Consider the following 24723-nt stretch of genomic DNA (forward strand, 5'->3'; position numbering starts at 1 on the left):
GTGACCACCTAGAGGGGTGGGATAGGGAGGGTGGGAGGGAGGGAGATGCAAGGGGGAGGAGATATGGGGATATATGTATATGTATAGCTGATTCACTTCTGTTATAAAGCAGAAACTAACAGACCATTGTAAAGCAATTATACTCCAGTAAAGATGTTAAAAGCATTATTGTAACAAATTCAATAAAGACTTTAGAAATGATCCACATTTTAAAAAAATTTTAAAATGTTGCTTGGTTGGACTTTGCAAATTCCTAGTTAGTTCCTAGTAAAATAGGATCTGTTTAAGAATTTTTAAAAAATGAGTTGGGTATCTCCTCACATAGTTAAAAAAATAGGAAAAACATTTATATATGCATTTTGGATTCATGGATGGCAGAGGTTTAACGTTTACCAGCATCTTTAGATTTTTAAATGTGTTTCAGACGAGGTTGTTCGCATAGCTTGGACCTTTGCTAGGAAATGGGTGTGCTTATTTGGATAATGGCATTTCATGATATTAAGAAAATTGTTTTATATTAATGTAATTGAACTCTTAAGTGTGCAGTGAAATGACGGTACAAATATATTTATGATATTAAATATTTTTATGTCTTAAGCGTTTTATACCTACCGTTTAGCCGTAATTATTGCTTCTTCTCTGTCACCCAAGTATTTGTGATATTTGGTGAAATGAAATTGTCTTCATGTCATCTTCCAAACTCTTCCTTCCCCTTTTGAAAGTGAAGCATACCTTTTCTAAGAGGAAAGTTTCTTTATGGATATTATATATTATTTGTAAAATATTGAGTACCTTCCAGTAAGAAAATCTCAGTGGTAATAACCATTTTTAAACCCTTGAAGCATTCAGGAATTGTGATCCACCAGTAATCTGTAGAGGTTGTCTTTTGGCTGTGGGATTGTTGTCTTGAAATAGTAGAGCTTTTAGTTATAAACCAGTGAGAAGAAGAGCAACAACTTACAGAAAAAGGTTTATGAATATGAGCAGACACTTCACAGTAAGAGAATCACGACTCTTATGTAAACTCATCATGATAAGAGAAATGCCCGTTAAAAATCATACTGAGATGGCATGGATTTCTCAGATGAGGAAGAAATCCAAAAGAGAAAGAAAGAAGCGGCTCTGTTTTGATGGGAGTCTGGAGGAACAGGATTCTCAGATTTGCTGGCAAAACGCAGGTAGGCACAAACCGTATGGAAGGCAGTTGGGCAAATTTAACCAAAATTGTAGATGCGTTTAGCCGTTGCCTTAGCAGTTCGACGTGTGGAAATTTCTCTTAAACTTACAATTTACAGGTAATATGCATAAGAGTTTGGTTTTTTCTGCAGCATGATATATAATAGCAAAAGACCGGGGAAAATCCAAGTGCCTGTCTGTATGGGATTGGTTAAGTCGATTTTGGATGTTTATATAATGAAAACTATGCAGTTGTTAAAAAGAATGAGGATAATCTCTACATACTGACATGGGAAGCTCTCCAAGATGTACTGTGAGTGACAGATCAGTGAGTTATAGTATGATGTCGTTTTTGTTAGAAAAGAGGTTAATGAGGATATATATTTATGTTTGCACATATTTCTGGAAAGAGACACTGGAAGGTTCCGTAAGAAACTAAGAGACACAGATGTAGGGGACAAACGTATGGACACCAAGGGGGAAAAGTGGCAGGGGGTGGGTGGTGGTGATGGGATGATTTGGGAGATTGGGATTGACATGTATACACTGATATGTATAAAATGGATAACTAATAAGAACCTCCTGTATAAAAAACTAAATAAAATAAAATACAAAAAAAAAGAAACTAATGAAAATGATGACTTCTGTGTGGGATATTGAGGTGGCGACCAGGGCAGATGGGAATGAGACTTTTCACAGAATACGTTTAAAATCTTTTTTTTTTTTCTTTTTGATCTGAGTGTGAATGTATTATCTATTCAAAAGGAATCATATGATATTACAAGTAGAGAGTTTTTATACCTAAAGGGATCTTAAAGATTATCTCATCAACTCCTGTCATTATATATGTGGGGAAATTGAAGCTCAGTTGTGTTAAATGATTTTTTAAGTCTTGGGGCTGAACTTGGCTTAAAACCCCAGTCTTAAGATCCCAAATTGAATGCTTTTTCTGTATAACCAGATCCACCCTTTATTGCTGTTTTCTCTCACTGGTACCTTCGTAAAAGCCATCCTTCTCAGTCATTTGGGGACTTTTTGGTGGCCTTACACAGGACTGAGGGATGTCAGTGGACCATGACTTACCCATGACGGGAATGATCTATGTGTCAAAGCATTTGGAGAATTTCAATTCTAGAGAATAATATTCCAAGTGTTTGCCATTATAACAAAGCCACAGCTTTAGTTACTGAGCTCCCTTACCATTTGGGGAGACTGTATATTTATGTGTACCATATATGTAGTAAAGTATATTTATTTTTGTAATTAAAGTGAATTAAAATTGAGAGATGCTGGTGGTTTCGGTAGTGATGATTTTATGGTTTCTTTTTGAAGTAACTTGTTACGTGTCTTATGTGTCAACACCTGGTCTGGGAATCATGCTGTCGGATGTTTTCCAACACCATTCTTTGCTTTATTAATGTATGAAAGTAGATGCTCTTTTTAAAAGTTTGTTGTTTTTCACTCGAATTTTGAGAGTATGTAGGATTTATTACACATGTTGAGAAGTGAGTTTAGATGTTTTCTTGTAGGGATGTTCCCACAAAAGTATTACATTGTTTAGATTTCTGCTTATAGTTACAGTGTGTTGCCTGATCCCCCAAAGAGAGTAACCCACTCATTCCCCATTGGGAAGCAGCTGATGAAACAAGACACCTGGGTGGTAGAGGAGATGTGCAGACAGCATACATCCCTACTCACATTATTTTGACTCCTTTCCTATTAAAAACATCTATCCCCAAACTTTATATACAAATAGTCTAAGCTAGAATGAATCGAAATGTTTTATTTTTGTCTTTGAGCATGTGCTTTCTTGGTAAGCAAACGACAGAATCTTGGAGATTTCATCCCATTCGCTGAAACCCAACAAACAACAATTCAGTATTATAGGCTCTCTGAACCGGGGTCAAACAAGTAAATAAATCAAGCAGGCAGAAATGCATATAGGTTGCCAACCATGACTTGCTACTTTTAAATCATTTCCTTAATCTCCTTGGCATGTAACACCCAAGATTAGTCACAGAATCAGCAGGGGGATCTTGGTAGACAAGTGAAGCCTATCCATTTCTGTTGTAAAATGTGTGAGCAAAAGCTAAAGTAAGTCACTTATTTTTGCACTTCGTCTCTGCTCTTTGGCCATCTTAATAGACACACAAACTTCACACAATTTAAGAAGTAAAGGTGTTTTTTCTTTTAATTTATTTTATTTATTTATTTAATTTTTGGCTGCATTGGGTCTTCGTTGCGGTGCGCGGGCTTCTCATTGCAGTGGCTTCTCTTACTGCGGAGCACGGCGCGCAGGCTTCAGTAGTTGTGGCGCACGGGCTTAGTTGCTCCGCGGCATGTGGGATCTGCCCGGGCCAGGGCTCGAACCCATGTCCCCTGCATTGGCAGGCAGATTCTTAACCACTGCGCCACCAGGGAAGCCCGTAAAGGTGTTTTTTTTAATGATTATCAAGACCCACATTGGTGAACCCTAATTGGTATTCTCTTTTCCTCAGACACTGACTCATGTGACCTAATCCTTTCTGTCATCTCCTATTTCAGACATATTAATGGGGACAGAAAATAATAAACATACTCATGGATGTCCCGCCTCAATTGAGCAGATGCTACCATTTTGCCGTTTTTGATTCAGAGTTTTAAAAAATGAAACAGAGCGTCATAGATATAATTGAAGACTGGGTCAACCTTGACTCTTCTATTTCTTACCCCCTATGTAATCCGTCAGCAAATCCAGACCATATTCTCAGGATCTGACCAGGTGTCATCAAGACCACGCTGGTCCAGGTCACCATCCTGTCTCTCCCTGGTTACGCCAGTGACCTCCAGTTTTCTCAGCCTACTGTTAACACAGCAGTCAGACTGATGGTGTTAAAACCTAAAGCACGCACACCCCTCCTCTGCCTAGCCTTCCCGGGGCCATCCCACGCGGCTCAGAGGCCAAGTCAGGGTCCAGGTCATGACAACACCCTTCAGCACCTACCTGGTCTGGCCTCCTGTCTTAAGACTTCCCCCAGTCCTCCCATTCACACCAGCCTCCTTGTCCTTCCTGGAACATGGAGCACGTCGCCCCTTTAGGCCATTGGCACTGGCTGTTCCCTCTGCTTGGGTCACTCCTCCTGCTTCTTCAGTCTTGACCCCGGTGTCCCCTAATTGGTGTCGTCTCTCTTGGCAGCCTTGTTTAATCAGCAAATCGCCACCCCCAACATTTGTGTCTCCTTCCCTGCATGGCTTTTCTCCATAGAACCTTTTATCATGGAAAATAACAAGTAATACATATTTTACTTCTTTTCTTTTCAACTGTCTTTCCACTAAAATGAAAGATGAGGAGGGCAGGCATTTCTGTCTTGTTCTCTGCTCCAGCCCAGCAGCTAGGAGAGTGTGGGGTTCTCGGTCATTGTTTGTTGAGCATTGAATGAATTGAATTGAAGTCCCGTCCCCACTCTATTCCCCTCCCTTCCTCTCTCCCGGAACCGTCTCCACCCTCCTCCGTAAGACGACCACCTTGCTAAGGATTTTATGCTTTGACTGCATGACTGCCTTGGCTTCTGCAGCAGTCTCTCCTTGTTTTTTATTACAGTCACTTTACGGTAGGTCTTGTGTTGATATATATGTAAACAGCATCATGCTCTGTGTATCCTCTGTATCTTTATGTAACTTTTTTATTCATTAGCATTTTGCAGATTTTTTCCACATTGCTGTGTGTAGATTGTTTATTCACTTTAGCTGCTTTTTGAATATAATTTTTGAAACCATTTCCCATTGATAGACATTTAAGCTATTTCCAGTTTTCCCTGTTGCAGATCTACAAATGTAGATCTTTGCACATGTACCCAAGTGTGAGAGATCCTTTGGGAGCTATACCTAACTGGAATTGCTGGAATTCCCCGGATATTACCCCATGCTCTTCTGTGTTGTACAAGTTTACGTTTCCACCAGTAGCGTCTGAGAATTCCCAGTTTACATTGTCCACCCTGTTAGGTGATAATTCTTAAGCTTGAATGTTGCCATTCTGATGGTGGGGAAATGGGCTCCTTGTGTGAGTGGCGTGTTCCTGATCACTAACTAGTGCAGCTGCACACTTCATCATCTGCTTGTTGGCAACTTGTGTTCCCTTCGAATTGTCAATTATATTTTTGCCCTTTTTTCTTTTGATGATGGAAGTCTTTATATAGGCTAATATGAATTCTTTCTCAGCAATGTGTTTCACTAGTCTGTGGCCAGTTTCTTCACCTTTAAATGGTGTTTTATATTATATTAAAGTATTAAATTATAATGTAGTCAAATATCCATCTTTTCTGTTCTGATTTGTTTAAAAGTCATTAGAAATCTTTCCTACTGATGTTCTTCTATGTATTTTTTTTAAGTCTTGCAGTTTGGTTTCCATATTTCCATATATGGCTCTTTAACCTACTTGGAATTAAGTTTTGCATGGCATGAGAAGAGAAAAAAGTTTTGCTTACTTGTTTTTTGTTTTTTGTTTTTTTTTTTTTGCTTGAATTGAATTGGATTTTCAAATTCGCTAATTGTCTCAGCATCATTTATTGAGTAATCTTCTGTTTCCCCTCTGACTGGTAATGCCACCACTGGCATATAGCAAGTTCCTTTATGGTTGTGAACCATATCTCATTCTTAGTTATTCTGCTTCATTGGTCTATTTGTCCATCCCTGTACAAATACCTCAGTTTATAAAATTGATTTTACTTTATAATATGTCTTGATATCAGGTGAACGCCTCTGCTTTCTCCCTTTTCAAAATTGACCAGTTATTTTTGGCAGGTTATTCTTGTACGTGAATTTTAGAATCAACTTAAAAGGCTCCATGAAGAACCCCATTGGATTTTAATTGGCATTGCATTTATAGATTAATTTAGAAAATTGGCATTTTATTTTATTATCTTTCTATAACTTGAAATCTTTTTCTAGAATTTTTTTCTAGAATTTTTTCCTGGGTACATTGTCCTTTAGCTTGCTGTTATGAATTAGATTTTTACATTTTTTTAGAATTTATTATTTTTTATTGGATGTAAACCATCTAATAGAATACCACTGATTTTTGTGTATTTATTTCATATCTAGTCACCTTCCTAAGCAGTGTGTCTCAGGAACAATTTGTAGAAGATACAGTTTAGCTGATTCTTGAAGGTTTGGTGAAAGTAGCTTGTAAAACCGTCTGGAGCTGGTTCTCCTTTAGTTTGTATTTTATGGAGTATGAATGTATTTCCTTCAATGGTTATATATTTAGTCATGGCTACCACTTCTGCTTGAGACAGTTTTGGTCATGTATATATATGTACAGAAGTGTCTGTTTTAGCCGTGTTTCCAAATTTCATGTCAGATCATTCTGTTAGGTCAAACTTTCATTGAATTGTTCAAATATTATATGTTCTCCCTATATTTTTGTTTGTTCTATAATTTTCTAAAAGGTGCGTTAAAATATTCTGAGACTGAGGGTTTGTCAGCTTCACGAGTGTGTGTGTGTGTGTGTGTGTGTGTGTGTGTGTGTGTATGTGTTTGAAGCTGTGTAAGGGCATTCAGGGTGAGGATGGTTAGAACTTCCTGGTGATGACCCGCTTTATCCCTAGTGAAGCGTTTTGCTCTAAAGTCTGTTTTGTCTGACTCTCATGTTCATTTGTTTCCTTATGTGGTTTGTGATTTTTCATTGTGAGCTCATTTTCAGTGACGATTGTTATTTCTGTGGGAGTTCCAAAATCTTTAGACCGAAAGATTCGTTTCTTTGGTCTGCTTTTGCGTTAGTGTCTGGCCAGTGTTTTAGGGTTTTCGCAAGTCCTAGAGTATTTATCACTTTATCTTCCTACTAGAAAGTGAGGGTTTTAAAAATCTTTTTATTCACTTCCCTTTCCCCAGCACATAAAACAATGCCTGGTACACGTAGGTGTCCCTGATGATTTAAGGAACTAACGCGTGAATCTTACATTAATTTCTCAGTCTGTACCATACAAAACTGTAAAATTGGACCTTACAGCTGTGTGTGCCACTGCCTTGGATGAGCAAGTGGTTCCTCTCTTTCTTCCCCTAAACGGAACCCTGGGCAGGTGGCAACCATGTCTGCTCTGCTGCTTCTCCCTCCAGGGACAGGGCTAAGATGGTCTGGTTACTTTTTTGTTGACTGAGGCCAGCCATTATAATAATCTCAGCTTCTGCTGCTCACCTTCCTTGAGCACAGGGTTGTCTTCCATCCCTGGGCTTTCGTAAGTAGTTTTTTATTATTATATTTCATCTGGCATCTAAGAGGGGACATTGATCAGCCCACCTTGTTACTGGACTTGGATGCATGGTCTCATTTCTGGCTCTGTGATTCATTCTCGAGCAAAAAGCACTTTTGATTGAATATTTGGGGGGCTAAAACTCTGGGTGTTTTTTTTTAATATCTGAAAACATTTCTGATTGTTGAAAACTAAGCCTCCCTCTTGTTCACTTATCTCTGAATTTACTTCGTTCTTCAGGACTCTTAAGATGGTTTTGCCATTGGCAGTTGGCCTTTACGATGTTAGATTCCATCCTGGGGACATAGCTATATCTCCTAATACTGTTTATGATTCAGAATAACATTTTGAGCCTGCCCCCAGTACATGTCACACGGTGACCATACGTGCATTAAATACTTCTCAACATTTATTTTTATTCTAAAAGATGAGGAAGTTGGAATGGCTGGTGTTTATACTAACTTGACTTATTTGTTTCCCTCCCCTGTCTTTGTTTTTCTTTTTTTTTCTGCACTATTCCATGAATGTAAAAACAGAATAATTCGATTGGAAAATGAATGTGTAAACTTTCAAGATCTCCATCAGGGAGGTCTGGAAAATGAACATCAGCTGAGAATGTGGAGGGGTGCTGGTGGATTCCAAAGGGGGCATGGTAGCTCTTTAAAAAACGACATGGACAAAAGGAAATGCTTTAATCAATTACTAGGGTTTGTATCTTGCTCCCTATAAGCAAACTCATGAAACAAATGAGGAGGTTGTTGAGAACCCTTGCTCAGGAATTGACCTAGCACTCCTGCACCTGAGGACTGTGTGGTCCTGCTGCCTCACCTGTGCGGTGGGCACTTGCATCCTACTTATCACTCAGGGTGGCTGTGAGGCTCACTCAGGAGATGCTATCATGGGCTAAGCCTGAGTAAGTGTTCGAGGGACTCGCTGAAAGCCTCGGGCTTGAAAGGAGAGAGGTCACCATTCAGTAAGGAGAGCAGTGCCCTGGAAAAGTGCCCAGTAGGGCTGCTCTCACGATTCATGAGATTTTCTGAGAAAGGGTTAAGAACCTGCTCTTATTATAATGTGGTTTCTGTGGTGTTGTCTCTCATTCCTGTATCTCCGTCCTGCTATTTGCTGATCTTTGAAGATGATTGTGTCATGTTTCCTTTCAAAGAGAAGTTGGACTAGAAGCTAAAGAAGCTTCCTGTGAACCCCAGGTGCTCCAGCACCTCAAGGATGTGAACGTTCTCTGAGTTGTGGAAGATCTCCCTGGAGCTCTGTGATCTTCCATCATGAGGGGTGGTTTCTTCAGGGCTTTCCTTCCTCATTCTCCACGTCTCCCTCCAGCCTTGCCTTTACCCACTGCGTCACTCTTCCCATGCCGTGTGTCTGTCACTCTCTGAGCTGCCGGAGCAGGTGAAAGCAGAGCACATGCCTGTTTCATCCCCGTCTTACCAGTAACTAAGCTGGAGACGTACAGTGAATTGTTATGAAGTGGATGCATTTCCTTGCTTTAGAAAGTGTTGCCACTTTATAGGACTTCAGGGTATATTTCTAAATACTTTTTTTTTAACTGCAGATTTAATATGCATTTATTCTTTAAAATTCTGATAAAAAGTAGAAAAGTTCCCTATCCTGAAAAAATAACTTTTGGTGTATATTCTTTGAGATTTCTGTTTCCTTGAATATGTAACTTTGTATTTCTATGTAATTATTTTAGACAGCCTTTACAGTGGTGGATTTGTATCATTGTTTTTCATTTTGTCATTCAGGTAGATGTCAAACATGATATTCTTTTGCTATTTTTATTTTTTTTTAAGATTGTACTTTTTTTCATATCCACCTAGCACAGAACAGGACCTTTTACTCCAGTGGTCTCTTTCTTTTTTGAGAGAGAGAGAGAGAGAGAAATCTTTTTTAAAAGCCCTGCCCTTCCCTCCATCCCAAGTCACTGGCAAGGGGTGTGAGACCGCCATGATTGCCTCAGGGTTGTCATGATTCACTTCCTGGTGCTGAGGAGAGACCTAACTTCCTCTAGGAACTGGATACAGTCAGAATTCTGTTAGCAAAGAAGAAGCAGGAGGACGGCTGAGGGGAGGTCGTCATGCTGTATTCCTGGATTGGTTGACTGGTGCTTTGATTATCTTTTTAAGATAGAGTGAAGATGCTGTGCTTTCAAAATTTTTGTATTATTGAAATAATTCATGAACATTAGTGAAAACTTGGAAAATACAAGGAGGTAGAAGAAAAAGGTATCCAGGAGTCCCACCACACAGATAATTATTTTGTTATTTCCTTGTAAGTTTTTCTTACATTTCTTCACGTCTTTTCTTTTGCATATTTTAATGTCAGTTTGATAATTCTGTGTATGCTTGTAGCAGTCTTTTCATCTAAACTTACAGTAATCATTTTTTCATAACTTTTTTTAGTAAACTAGGTGCAATTTTCATGCCTGCGTGACTTTCCATGGACTTGGCTAAGTTTCACATTATTTTCTACTTTTGGATATAAAGATTGTTTTAAATCAAAATTATTAGTAATGATGCCATTGTATCTTAATGTATCACATTTTATCAGTTTTGGGGTTTTTTTTTAATGGGTTACATTTCCAGAAGTGCAATTGCTGTGTCAAAGTTCATGGACGTTTTTCCTGCCAAACTGTTTTCCAGAATAATTGTCCAATTGCACTGTCAATAGTAATGTTTGCAAGTGGAGCTGTTTTATGTCAATTAATTTGTATCATAAGGAAAAATGGGTCATTGACCTGTTTCCTTTTGGACCTGTAATAGTTGGAACTTCATGCAAAATAAACACTAATTAAAGCTTAAATAACCCTAGTGGTGGAAGTTCAACAGTGTTGCAAATTTTAATAGCCCAAGGGGTTTTGATTTCCTTTAATTTTCTTTTCCCCTCTGGTGTTTTCCTCCCTCCTGGGTTTAAAACATGCTTTCCTGGCTGTGGTTAAGCCTTAGTACTTCTTGTTCTGTCTTTGTTGATTAATGAGCATAATTGACCCCTGTTGTCTCTATTATAAGAGCCACAGCAGTTTGTTTTTATGTAACAGTTATTTTCTGAGCTGTCACAAAAATGCCTTACAAAGCGAGCTCATTATCAGACTGAAGGAGAAGAATTTTAAGTGATGAAGCGAATAAAGGTCCCTAAGAGAAGGAGGAGGCAGAGGAGTTGAAGCTGTTCAAATATTCAAGGAAAGGAGAGAGTTCTGGGGACAGAATAATGGCTTGTTGCTTAGGTACCCAGCAAGAGTTGGATATATCCTGAAATTATTAGATTAAAAGTGGCTCCCCACAGAGAATTTTGGAGACTGGATGTAGAAAGATTGAATATAGGTCCAAGAAACCGTGAGCCTGGCATTTATGGAGCGGGTTGAAAATCCATTGGAAGTTGGTGGTTATGAACGTGATAGGAAATCCAGCTAAATGTCTATCTGTATAGGGTGTAGAGGTGACCCCTAAGTTGGAAAGTTTTATCTGAACAGATACCGACCATACAGAATACCTAAATTTGATGTTATTTCAGAAGATGGTTTGCTGTGCATTTGTATGGGTTTTTTCCTATTTCTCCCCTTCCCACGTGATCTTGATAAGATTTTCCTTTGCTCACAAACTAACTCAGGAAGTAGCAGAGGTCCAGGGAAGAGATATGTAACAGAACGAGGTCTTGACCTTAACAAAGCCAGTTAGCCGTGGGCCTAAACCACCAGGGTCCTTCTGTTGTCAGGATTCAGCTTGTTTCCAGCTGTTCACTTGAGAGCTCTTCTAGGGAATGTCTTGTTATATATCCGTTCTTCATCCAACCTGTCACACTTTTCCCCTAGGAGAAGAGAAGGGAATTAACCGCAGAGGGAAGGGAAATAATCCTAAATAGCAATGGTAATTAGTAGTAGTGGCTCTGAATCATGAAATGCAGCAGCTTGAGGAGAGTTTGAAGCTCTTTTCTTTCTCTTGCGGATTAGTAGAGAGGGAAAGCCAGGTACAGAAGACTTAATTTATTTCGACCTTGGTTCATCCAAGTCCTGGTAGAACTGGGTCCTTCGTCCAGTTCTCCTTTCTGGTTCAGTATTTTCATACAGTGAGGTGACTTCTCACCAGTTTGAGGTGTCTTTCGGTGAATTCTTCTATTCTTATATATTAACGCAAGGATTTGCTCCAAAACAGTTACAGAGAAAGTACTCGAAGTGGACGATTACATTAATTGTAAAGAAACTCGCAGTGCCTTGATTAAGACACGTTTGCTTTGTTTGCAAATGTTCAGGAGAAGGTTGGTTTGGTTGCTTCCAGAGCCCTCTGGCTGGAGGGACAGCTCTGGACAGAAGGTCTGGGGGGAAGGGAATGTGGAAGAATGTGCAGAACCTCTTCAAAACCAGCTAGAAAGATTACACAGCATCTCAGGACTCTGAGACGTCTTATCTCCTCGTTGGAAAGTAGTGAGGAGCTGTCACTCTTTACAGGGACGTCTCAGGAGCAAGTTGGGGGTGTGTGTGCTCTGTCACTGATGGTCGGCAGGGGAGGAGGGAGGGGGGAGGGTCAGTCCCTGGGCCAGGAAGACAACTGCCTTCTTGGTTAACCTCCACCCCCATCTTTTAAAGAATTGAGTAAATTGAGCTTACTTAATGAAAAGCATACTATTTTGTACAGGTGGAGGTAGGAAGCAAACAGTATCTTGAATTTCTTCAATATGGAATTTCTGTAGTCTTTCTGCAAGTGTGGATTTAGTAACAGAATTCCCCATGTTAAGTGAATTTGCAGGTGTAGAATTTATGATGATACAGGGCAAAGAATCAGGGGCTTGGCTTAAAAATATACTTAAGAAATCCCTTATAGATTTATTTTACATATACTTAAACCAGTGAAGAGAGAACTGTTAAGTGATGATTATAGGGGCATTTTGCAGTTTCAGGTAATCCTGATGGGTGCCGTATTTTTTGGTTCCATTCCCTTCCTTTGTTCACAGGAAATGCAAATGACACATTAAGAGGTATTTTCCTACCTAGGTTCAGCCATACACTCAACTCCTTTCTTGTTTTATGTTTTTTTTTGCGGTATGCGGGCCTCTCACTGTTGTGGCCTCTCCTGTTGCGGAGCACAGGCTCCAGACGCGCAGGCCCAGCGGTCGTGGCTCACGGGCCCAGCCGCTCCGTGGCATGTGAGATCTTCCCAGACCGGGGCACGAACCCGTGTCCCCTGCATCGGCAGGCGACTCTCAACCACTGCGCCACCAGGGAAGCCCTTGTTTTATGTTACAGACTTCTCCCATGTCTTGTTTTGGAGGTCACGATAGATCGATATATATTGTATAATTATGTACCTCTTCCCCCAACCCCAAATGAAATGAATAAAGAAAGAAAGAAAAAAAAATGTTAAAGTTAGTACATATGAATAGTTGGTTCTCAAACTCCCCCAGTATCTCAAATATGCCCCCAAAACTTCATCCGGCGAGGCGCACCTTCCCCAGTTCTCATTTTCCATCCTCCTCCGTGATTCAATTCTAAGGCAAGGTTTATTCCTCCCTGACTTCCATGTCTTTGGAGGATTTCCCGCTAGAATCTCAACTCCTTTTTGGCCATTTGTCTTACCTTCAGTTACTCTTTAAAAAGTATTCTCCTCTAGTGTTGTTTTCCAATAAAATCTCACGGTTTCCACGAAGCTGTCGAGATGTAAGTTCACCTGAACTCAGAATTGATATGAAGGCACGTGTTGTGTATTTCTGCCAAATGCCTTGTGCGGGTGTGCTCTGTGGAATGCTCTGTCTCATCTGTTCTCCCCCAGAGCAAATCTATGCCCCGGCATGCACTGACGGGGTAAATTCCCCCCTTCTTCACCTGGTTTCAAGCACCGAATTATGATAATGATGGTACACCCTACCTATATTTAGTACTTTACACTGTCTACAATATTTCATTGAACCCTCATAAAATCCAATGTGTTGTCACACATGAGAAAGGGCTTCACCTTTTGGGGAGGGGCCCTATACTTGCTGCCCTGATTACTTTAAATTCCCGACACATCCTGGCGCTGTTCATTGGTCTGAGATGCGGCTTGGTTAATGCGTCTTCTCTGCATTTTCTCACGCACAGGTTACTCTGGCCAGGACTTCGACTGGGCAGATTATCACAAGCAGCATGGGACAGAAGAAGCGCCTCCCTTCTGCTTCAGAAACGTAAGAAGCCTGGTTCTTGCTACGCCTTTACTCATTAATGTTGTCCACCTTGAGCTGTGTAAGTTGTATAAGTTGCTTTTTATTTATTGAACAAGATGAGGTTAGGGTGCTACCCTGCACCATGGGATGCTAAGCCTTTTTGTCAGTCTTGAAAAGTCCTCCTTTCTGTTTTTGTGTCAGTTAGGGAGACGCTGGGCTGTAGTGACAGGTTGACTACTAAACATGTCGTAAGTTTTTCTCTCACTTGTGGACGGTCCAGGTTGTTCCTGATTACCAGGTGGTTCTTCTCCTTGCACTGAGCCTTGGTCTAGGTCTGTACTCGGCTTCGTCTAGTGAGCAGATAGGAAAAGAGAACCAGCAGAAGATAACCCTAGTTCTAGACACTGTAGCTTGATATTGACGCATATGACATCTTACTCCTGTCACCTTCTGTCGTTGAGAACTAGTCACTCGGCTACACCATGCCATGAGTGAGACTAGGCAGTGTGCCCTGGCTGGGCTGTCCCCCCACCTTGAGCCTGTACACTGGCAGGAGGAGGACAGAGTTTGGTGGACAGCCAGCCACCAGGGCCACCATTAGCTGTGCACTTGCTGTGGAGTATGATATTGATAAGTTCATTGAATGGGAGATTCTCTGCTCCTGAGGTATATTCTTAAAATATGTTCCTAAATTTTTCATTGGATTAAAGTAATAACATGCTAACCCAACAGTTTTCTGCTGTGCTTACTTTAAGCCACCTCCTTCTTCAAATACAGCTTATTGGCACAGAGACATATAAAATAACTCCGTGTGTGTGTGTGTGTGTGCGCGCGTGTGCGTGTGTGTTCAAACGTGTGTACTTGCTTATTTATAGGAGTTTGTTGTAGAAAATAGTTTACAAATTATTCATGTAAACTTTATCAACCGTAGGAACTAAAAAGGGATGTGAACTATCATGTTCGTTTTGAGAGTGAGGCAGAGATGTATAGCCTCGTATGTTTAACATGCCTTTAGTTATGAGAGTTAATTTTTTATGCTAAGAAAAAAGATGCAGTCCTCCGGTTGGAGACTCCAGATACTACAGTGCAATGTGCTCCCACACCAAAGAATCGTTTTCTGGGCACGTGCGCCTAGAGCTGCTGATTCATTGCTGCCCCACCGATAATTTTTACTCCAGGGATTCAGTTGGCAACGCTTTCTGATGGGAAGAGCTAGCTTAATAGAGAGAAACTCAACAGTGAGCATAAATCATAGTCAGATTTTGGAGAATTAAGTAGGTTGATGACGAGGTCAGCTTGTGCTCATAAATACGGAAACACGTCAGTGGCAGGGTTGGAAATCAGGGCTCCTTACATGATTGAATGAACTTCTACTGGATGACATTGCCTTTCACAAAGGTAGCTTTTCTGAAGCGTTGAAAGAGCTGTATGAAGGGTGTGAGGTGGTGTGGAGACAGCTGTGCGACCTGCCACCATGGGAACAGCAGCTGGTTAGCTCTTAAGGCATATTAAGTCCGTGGAGTCTTACTACGCTTCAAACTGTGTTGACATCACTTGTCATGGAATCTGCTGGCCTCGTTGCCTTTTATTTGTGATTGTGGAAACTCCTTATTGCATCCTCAAACCCCTTTGAGGTTGTGCTTTCTTCCAGACGGGAGATTGTCCTTCCCTAACTCTTTAGCCTTGGGAAGAAACTCCTCACATCTCCCCCTTGTTCTGGATTTAGGGAGTTATTTCTTCTGTGACAACAACATGGTTCCCCCAAGATGTCTTTTTATCTGTCTTCTGCTCCCATCAGCCAGCCGTTGTCCAAATGGATCTTTATCGTGGAGCCAGGAGCCATATCCCCAGGTGGCCTCTGAGCTTTCAGGATTCAGCTACCGACATGAAATCTGTATTAATGAAAATGCTGGCGTATTCATTAGGAATGCACTTGTTACAAAGATGCCCCCTTTGTTTCTTGCTGTCCGTTTATTTAATCGACAGGATTGTTATCTGCCTTGGTGGCACATGCATTGCATTACTGGTACTTTGCTGGATGATGTTAACAGGCTACAAGTGCTCTTTAATGGAATGCTTATCATGAATCATTTTTTAATCACACATCTCGTGTGTACCAGAGGAGGGGTCGTGTGGAAGTGGATGCATGGAAGACGTTACCCTGGGGATGTTTAGCAATCCGAGGCTGTTCTGGGATGGATTGACACAGGCAAATGCTTAGTAAAATAAACTCAAAGGTAACAGTTTTGCTATTGATCCTTTATAAATTACCCTCAGGCAGTGAGTTGAAATGAAAATAGGTTACACGGTTGTAGCTTTCCCTTATTAAGTAGGATAAAATGCATTTTAACTTACTTAGAGGCTTTTCAGGCAGTGTATCGAGTCATGTCATCAAAAAGAAACTCAATACCTAATATGCATGAATGAGGCCAGACGACTTGCAGAAAAACAGCCAACGTAGAATTCCTTTGATTTCGATTTCTGAAGAAACATAAAGGAAAGGAGCATATTGGTTTCTCAACATACATTGGATAATTTTGTTCTGGTAACATAAAAATATAATTGCATTTTCAACTTAACTTCTATAAAAAGACATGGAAATGTGAATTACCTTGGTTTCTTTCCATGAGTCATATAAAGATGTAATCTCTCTTACTTACAGGAACCTGTTTATCTCAGTTTATCTATTTCAAAGTAGATACATTTATATAGTATTGCAATGTCTGATAAAAAAATTTATAGTAGTGGGTAATTTTGGAAACTTTCATATTTATTTTTAAAGTGTTAGGAGGGAGTTTTGCTTCTAGTATTGCCTGAGTAAGCTCATACTGAATTGATCCCCCTGCAGATAGCAACTATAAATTCTGGGCAGGATACCAAAACTAGTACCTGAGAGACATGGAAAATGAACAAAAGCAGAAGGGTTTTAGAGGGGAACAGATGCTTGGAAGAAAGTAGTAGCAGGAGTGGTCACCCATTTTTTACAGACTTTTGGCTTAAGGTCAGCCACAGTTGACAACATAGGGGATAATGAAAACAGTGATATAAAATTCAAGGTCTTTCTGGCCTGATGAACCAGTTAACAGAATTTGGGCAACCACAGCTACTGGAAAGTGAGGGAAGACTCAGACAGGGGAGAGGCAGGAGGGAAGACCACAAATCCAGTGTATAAACTCTGCCTAAATCTTTAACTGATCCCTGAACCATGTATGGGCCAGGAAAACTCCAAGAAGCCTTGCTAAGGATGAAAGAACTGAACTGAGATTTGAGCTGCTTCTCAAGAGACAGAGTGTATAGTTTGAGTCTAGCCAAGTTAATTGCTTGCTAAAACAGAAAAATCAACACTCTTGGGAGGAATATAACACAATCCAGAGTCTCTGTGATATATATTTAAAACATCCAGGTTTCAATCCAGAGTTGCTCAATGCATGAAGAAACAAGAAAGTCAGACTCATTCTCAGTAGAAAAGATAAATCAGCACAGACCAAATCCAACATGTCCCAGATGTTGAAATTAGCAGACAAGTATTTTAAAGCCCCTATTACAACTAAGCTCCATGGTGTAAAGCGGTGGTTCTCAAAGTATAGTCTTTGCACCAGCAGCTTCAGCATCTCCTGGGAACTTGTTGGAAATATAGATTTGCTGACCTCACCTCAGATCAACTGAATCACAAACTTTGGGGTGAGACTTAGCAGGCTATGTTTTTAAAAAGCTCTCTAGATAATTCGGATATACTCTAAAGTTTCAAACCATTGATGTAAAGGAAAATATTCTTGTAATGAATAAAAAGATAGGAAGTGCCAGAATAGAAGTAGAGAAGATAAAAAAGAGAAATTTTAGAACCAAAAAATACAATATCCAAGATAAGCAAATTCATTGGAAGGGCTTAATAGCAGAATAGAGATGACAGAGCAAAGAGTTCATGACCTTGAAAATAGAAATTATACTATCTGAAGAACAGAGAGGAAAAAAATGATTGGAAGGAAGGGAGGGAAAGATGAATAGAATCCCAGGGATCTGAGCAACCATATCATGTGTACTTGGTGACTCAGAAGATGTGGCCACAGAGATTGTGGAAGAAAAAAATAGATGAAGAAACAATGACTCCAAATTTACCAGAGTAGCTGAAAGATCTAAATTAATGGGTTCAGGAATCTCAGTGAATAAGCAACACAAATACAAAGAAACACAACCTAGTCAAATTGCTGATAACCAAACATAACGAGGAAAATCTTCAAAGCATCAAGAGAAAAATGATATATTCCTTATACAGGAACAGCAATTTAAATAACAACAGACGTCTCATCAGAAACAGTGGAGACTAAGAGATGGTGAATTAATGTCTTTAGAATGCTAAAAGAAGAAAACTGTAATTCTATATCCAGCGAAAATATACTTGTGGAATGAAGATAAAAAGACATTTCATCCAAGAAGATTGTACAAGTGACAGACACGTGAAAATGTGCTGAACCTCATTGGTTACAGAGAAGATGCAAGTTAAAAGCACAATGAGGGCTTCCCTGGTGGCGCAGTGGTTGAGAGTCCGCCTGCCGATGCTGGGGACACGGGTTCGTGCCCCGGTCTGGGAAGATCCCACATGCCGCGGAGCGGCTGGGCCCGTGAGTCATGGCCACTGAGCCTGCGCGCCCGGAGCCTGTGCTCCGCAATGGGAGAGGCCACAACAGTAAGAGGCCCGCGTACCGCAAAAAAAAAAAAAGAAAAGTACAATGAGATACCACTAGACCTACCTATTAGAAAGGCTAAAATTTGAAAAACTGGCAATACCACGTGCTGGTGAGGCTGTTTAGCAGCTGAAACTCTGTACACTGTTGATGGGAGTGCAAAATGGCATATTGGAAAATAATTTGTCAGTTTCTTAGAAATGTGCATTTACCATATGGTCCAGCAATCCTTCCGTTTCTAGAGAAATGAGAACTTAGTGTTAGAGGCTGAATTTTGTCCCCCCAAAATTCATGTGTTACGGCCCTAATTCTCAGTATCTCAAAATGTGACTGTACTTAGAGTGTTTAGAAAAGTAATTAAGGTAAAATGAGGTCACATGGGTAGGCCTTTCTCCAATATGACTGGTGTCCCTATAAGAAAAGGAGATTAGGACATAGGCCACATACATGGAGGAAAGACCATGTAAAGACACAGGGAGAAGATGGCCATCTTCAAGCCAAGGAGAGAGACCTCAGAAGAAATTAACCCTGCTCACAGCCTGATCTTGGATTTGCAGCCTCCAGAACCATGAAACAATTAATTTCTGTTGTTTAAGTTGCCCGGCCCATGGTACTGGCTGTGGCAGCCTGAGCAGCTTAATATGCTCACACAAAACTTTGAATGTCCATAGTGGCTTTATTCACAACTACCAAAACCCGGAAACAACTCAGCTGTCCTTCAGCTGGGAAATGGATAGATAAATCATGGTGCATGTGTAGAAACCACTCAGTAAAGTAGACTGAGGTACCCATCCGTGTGATGGCCTGACTGACTCTCAGATGCACTTTGCTTCGTGAAAAAAGCCAAACTGACAAGGCTAAGTAGGGTAGGATTCCACTTAGGTGGTATCATAGAAAAAGTGGAATTATGGGAACAGGAAGCAGATCAGTGTTCCAGGAGTTGGGGGTCTAGGAGGGACTGCTCACCGAAGGGCCGGTGCAAGGGCATTTTGGGGGTGATAGCACGCTCTGTGTCTTGATGGTGGTTATGGCTACAGGATTGTGTGTACGTTCACCTGACAGCCCTGCTTTCCTAGAACAGCACACCAAAAAGTGAATTTCCCTCTGTGAATTTTTAAAAATGAATTTTAAAAGTAAATAAAAATAAACAGAGAACAAAGGGAAAATAGAGACCATTTCAGATAAAAGAAAACTGGGAATTCATCACCAGCGGACCTTGTACCAAAAGAAAAGCTAGAGGACAGACATCCAGCTGAAGGAGATGATCCCAGGTGGAGGTCGCCGTCTCCTTTCACCCTCAGATACGCCCGGGGGGACCTGAGTGAGGAGCGCAGGGACGTGGGAGGAGTGATCGGTACCACAGTGATTCTGAGGTTGGAATGACGCACATGGAACTGGGAAGCCAGAGTGGACTCACCCTCGTGCTCATTCAGCAGATATTGTTAGGCACCTGCCGTGTGCCCAGCGTAGTTCTCATTTCTGGGAAACAAGCGAAGGGTGTGTGGTTCTTTCCTCGTGGATGGTGGGGAAAGACTAAGCAGGCGCGCTCGCCTGTCTGTCTTATCAGTAAATCTGTGTGCGTGCACGTGTGCGTGCGTGCGTGTGTATACATTTCTGCCGTGCCAGCTGGCCACTCCCTTGCTGCGCGTTATCTGGCTGTGGTATCTGCTGGCTCAGTGTCAGTTCTGTTTCTGTTTCAGACGTCATTCAGCCGGGGCTTCACACAGAACATGAAACTTGAAGCCGTGAACCCCAGGAATCCGGGAGAACTCTGCGTGGCCTCTGTCATTGCTGTGAAGGGGAGGCTGATGTGGCTTCACCTGGAAGGTACTCACAGTTCATAATCGTTCTGAATTCAGGGTCCACCTGGAGAGGGCAGGGTGCAGATGACGTCAGCACTGCTCAGAAGTGCCCCTTTTGCTTTCCTTTTATTTCAGCTGTCTTAAATTATTCAGCGTTCTTAAATAAGTGAAACTAATCAAATATGAATTTGTTCAGAGGCTCTCATCTTAACTAATAATTTCATGAAATGAGACTCTGGTGCAATAATTATGTTTGGAGCACAGTGGTCTTTGTACATCTCTGATTATAAAAGCTGATGTCACGATTAAGTTAATATGAGTCACTAAAAGTTGGTATTTGAGGTCTTAGTTATTAAGCGGATAAAATTATATGTTTGCATTTTACTGTTAACCATACCCTTTACTTTGGTTTCTTTCGTAGATGTTTAATTTTTCCTTAAAGTAATAACTGGACATGACTTTCTCCCCAAATATATAATAATTTAGGCTTGTTTGTTTAATGATGTTTAAACTGTTCTTCATGGCTGCGTTTTATTTCTAATCATCCAGGTAATTCACAGAACCATGCACTTTGTAAGCAGAACCTTGATCAGATTGTGGGCTTAGATAGGAGACTGTCTTTTTCAGATGTTATATTTTCAATGAGGAAGAATTAAAATGAATTTGCTCTCTAAGGTTGTGTCATCTTTCTGTGATTTAAAATTCTTTGGGTCTTTTGTTTGTTTGTTAGTTGTTTGATTGTTTTTCAGTTTCACAGCACTTGGTAGTTATTTCAAATGAATATGGAAGAAGAATAAGATGCTGTAGATGACTAATGAAGTGATGTTAGCTTTCCTAGTCCAGATTTTAAATTTTATGACCTGGTCAACCACCATTGGAATAGAAAGTTTGGAAGGTCATAGAATTGGTGCCAGTATCTTTATCCTCTTTCGTCAGTAAACAAGTCTAAAAAAGCACTGAAGGTTCTTTGATAGGTCTACCATCTAATAAATATTATAGTCTAAGAGATTGGGAGGGGCAGAGAACAGTGATTTTAGCTGAAAGTCCAGTGTGTTGTTAATTCCCAGAAGATAGTTTAAAACATAACTACAGTTTAGGATTTGAAAATCAATCTGAAATAAAAGGAAATCCTCAAAAAGTTGGTAGCTTTGTAGATTTTCGAGTAGAATGGCCTCGAGTTGGAATTAGCCAAAATGTGTACACACGTGTCATGGTGATACTTCTGTAGGTACTGGATTAGGACATGAACTTACTTTCGTTACTGCATATAAAGTTGAATCAACTGCTCTTGGAAAAACAAGATCCCTTTGGTGATTTTGAATCCCTAAATTGAACTTGCTACCTAATACTGTGCTAGGCCTAATATTATGAGAGATTAGAGTCTTGTTTACATGATTAATTTGAAAACAAAAGTGGTAAAGTTCAAGGCCCTTGTTTCATCACTATTATTTAGCACGTGACGGTTAAAATTCTTTGGCAGTCATAATTTATTTAGCAGTTTGTACTTCCAAAGTGCTTTTAGCTGTTAATTACCTAACATAGAGAGCAGTAAGAGTGTCCTGATTTTTATAGATGGAGAAAGTAGCTAAGCCATTACCATGTGCCTGAGGTTCAGTTTCATTGCTCTTGACCTCTTTGTTGCTTAATTCAACATACCCTACAACTTCCCAATTCTTAAAAAGAATGATGAGCAATGTCTAGTGTATATTTAACATTTTTGACAGTCTTGCTTTTTCTTTGGTTATAAACCTCTGGTTTTATAGCAGAGAAATGTAAATCAGCTCATGTCACCTCTTTTTCTTATTCTCCGGAGTGCTTTCATTGGGAGCAATGAAAATTAGTTAACGTTAGGAAGCAGGTCAGAAAATTGATTGTCCATTTTCCCAGACCTTACGTATTAAAAAATTCAAAAAAAACCAATCTGTTGAATATTGTTTACCTGATGCTGTTGGTCAACATTATGCATTTGCCTCATCAGCTAAAGTTAAAATTCATTCAGTCTGCTGATCTTTCTTGAATTGGGGGTTCTGCGGGGAGTTTTGTGTTGATTTTGGGCCCTTCCCGGTTGCTGACCTTTTAAAGTGACGAGCTTAATGGCACTTCTCATTATCTCCAAGTTTTATGTATTTAGTGTTTTCTTTCCTCAGTCCTGGGGACAAAATGTTAGAGAGTCACTCCAGTCACTTTGGGGCAATTAAATTATTTTTATGATGATGGTGATTCTTATTATAGACCGTTTATATGACAATTTATAATGTACTTCATACCAATTTGTTAGTTATTTTTATGTAATAGATTGATCTGAAATATTTTCAACACATGGCTAATTGACTACGTTTAGTAATTAAAATGATCATTTTAATTTAGTATTTGACTTCTTTTAAAGTCAGATAGTTCTTTAAGTGCCTCTAAAGGAACTGATGTTGAAGAGGAAGTGATAAATCAAATACGTGAGGTTAGTGTAATATTATTTTGGGTGCATGTTTGGAAAGAATGTCAAGTTCTCAAAAACCGCTGACAGCGAGCCAGGGCCATTTCTGATGATGCGGTTTTGTGCTTGGGAAAGGACGTTGTGATGTTTTCTCTCATGTTAATTATCTGCTCTAGGTTATCATCTCTACAGTTACGAGCATTTATTCATATTCTACGAATTACATTCAGTTTTAGTACCTCTCGTATCGTAGCCCCACACACTGGCTCACACCCTGGTACATCTGCATCTCACGATCCAGGTCACGTTACATTCACTGGCGATCATTTTCTTACGGGACAAATAGGGGGCGGGTGTTCTATTCACTCTCAAAGTGCATTCATTCACGAAGAGGGTTGACATCTTTGCGTTGCCTTCCTTGGTTTCTCTTGTCTCTGTTATTATTAATACTGTTTTCCTCCTGTTTCAAAGAGATGTGATACGTATTCCCTTTATTCCCCAATATTAGGTATTTCAGCCTTTTAGCTGAGGCAGAAAATTCCTTTTGTGTCATAAAAAGTATCACAACCCACAGGCTTCATTTCCACTGGGCTGTTTAGCTCTTTTATTGTTGCCACTACAGGAATTTTTATAGAGAGCTTAGAACATGGGCAGCAAATCCTGGTTTTGACATTGGGAGGCCTGTTAAAAATGAAGAGGAGGGGGTTCTGGAACGGCATTTTTGCACTTTGAAGGTGGGGAAGGAATGATGGCCTTCCCATCATTTGTTTCCTGGAGCTTTCCCTTCCGGTTTGTTAAAAACAAACATACAGAGAACAAAAAAATGAAGATGACCCAGAGGTCTGTGGAGAAGTACCAAAATGTCAGTTCAGGGAGCTTAACTCAAACCGTCAACTTAGGTTATTACTAGCATCTCATGATCTTCACTTTCTGCTACCCTCCGAAACAAAATTTAGAGAAAATAAAATTTTTCCACAGTCAAAACTAGCAAAACATAGTGTATAAATTTCAATCTGTGGGTCTGAGCTGTATATCACTTTGGATGGTAGCTTTTTGAGGAACCGTATCCTTTCACCGTGAACTTCACATCCCCATTGACAAGGACCGAATGTGCAGGGACGTGGTCCCTGATTTCCGCAGGAGATGACCATCGCGAGCCATGCGCGGGCTAAGTAGACTTTCAGCGTAGGTGTTTAAACACCAGCGACGATTCAAGGACGGATGTGATCTCTCCTTTTCCCTCTTCAGAAACGCATACGCTCTGCAGCTGTCCAGTGGCATTTCTGATGTATCTGATTTGCTCCCAGCTTCTTGGCTGTGGGGAGGTGGATCTCGTGGCACTTTGTACTCTGCTGGTTTCCTCTGCTTGCTTTCAGTTTCATTCACCTTTCAAGGTTGGAAGGCAGCAGGCAGCTTGCAGGGACCATGTCCTCGCCTCCTTCACCTGATACCACAGCGTCCTAAGCCGGCTTCCACCTCTGTTATTAGGAGTGCTGGCGTAGGGGTGTAGACCTTTCACTTTTGATGCGTAGACTTTCCCACAACCCTCTCTTTTTGCCCTTGTCTTTCCCATGTACTCATTGGTCATCTGGTGTTTCCTTCTCTCATACGGGAAGGTCAGAATTCTTCAACATCCTTTATATCCCCATTCAACCTCGTCTTCCTCTGTGACTCAAGCAGCGGTTCTGTGCTGACGTGTCCAGATGCCCAGCGCTCACAGCAGACACGTTCAGAACTCCTGTTTCCAGCTACCTGCAGAGCGTCTCCCTGGGGACGTCTGCGTTTCCCAACCGGAGGCCACTGTTGTAACCCCTGTGTTTGCTCTTCTCCACTTTCCCATCTCACCCAGAGGCACTGTGATTCTACCCAAGTTAGACACCAAAAAGTCATCCTCTTGTCTGTTTGCTCTCCCACTGCCCCCATGACCAGTAGTGACTCCAGGCCCCCCCGCCCCCATCTCTGTCCTCTCCCTGCCACACTCTGGTTCCAAGTCTCCACCCCTTCCTCTTAGGATGTCAGTAGTCTCTCAACTGCTTTCTCTCCCATCCTCATAGAGCAGTAAGGCTTAGCTCTGTATAATAGAGCCCCTGCCTTCTTCTAAGTATTCAACGAGTTTGTATTTCTCACGGAGCAAAGACTCAAATTGTATAACTCAGCATTCAGCCACCCCCTCCCGACATGCACATCTGCTTCCTAGATGTGTGATCCTGAGTACTTTGTGAGTTTAGACCCTCCTTTTTCTTCGTGCAGTTCCATAAAAG

General features: G+C 40.7%; 1 protein-coding gene across 5 annotated transcripts in view; it reads left to right on the forward strand.

Annotated features, from left to right (window-relative positions):
- SFMBT2 (Scm like with four mbt domains 2) overlaps nucleotides 1-24723 on the forward strand; it is a 209344-nt gene that overhangs the window by 134078 nt on the left and 50543 nt on the right. For all 5 annotated transcript variants that reach the window (XM_060293330.1, XM_030836909.2, XM_060293332.1 and 2 more), the window contains 2 exons: nucleotides 13486-13568; nucleotides 19930-20056. In XM_060293330.1, the coding sequence (XP_060149313.1) occupies nucleotides 13486-13568; nucleotides 19930-20056 (210 nt within the window). The remainder of the gene's footprint in view (nucleotides 1-13485; nucleotides 13569-19929; nucleotides 20057-24723) is intronic.

This window comes from Globicephala melas, chromosome 2 (genome assembly GCF_963455315.2).
Source record: "Globicephala melas chromosome 2, mGloMel1.2, whole genome shotgun sequence".
NCBI classification, from domain to species: Eukaryota; Metazoa; Chordata; class Mammalia; order Artiodactyla; family Delphinidae; genus Globicephala; species Globicephala melas.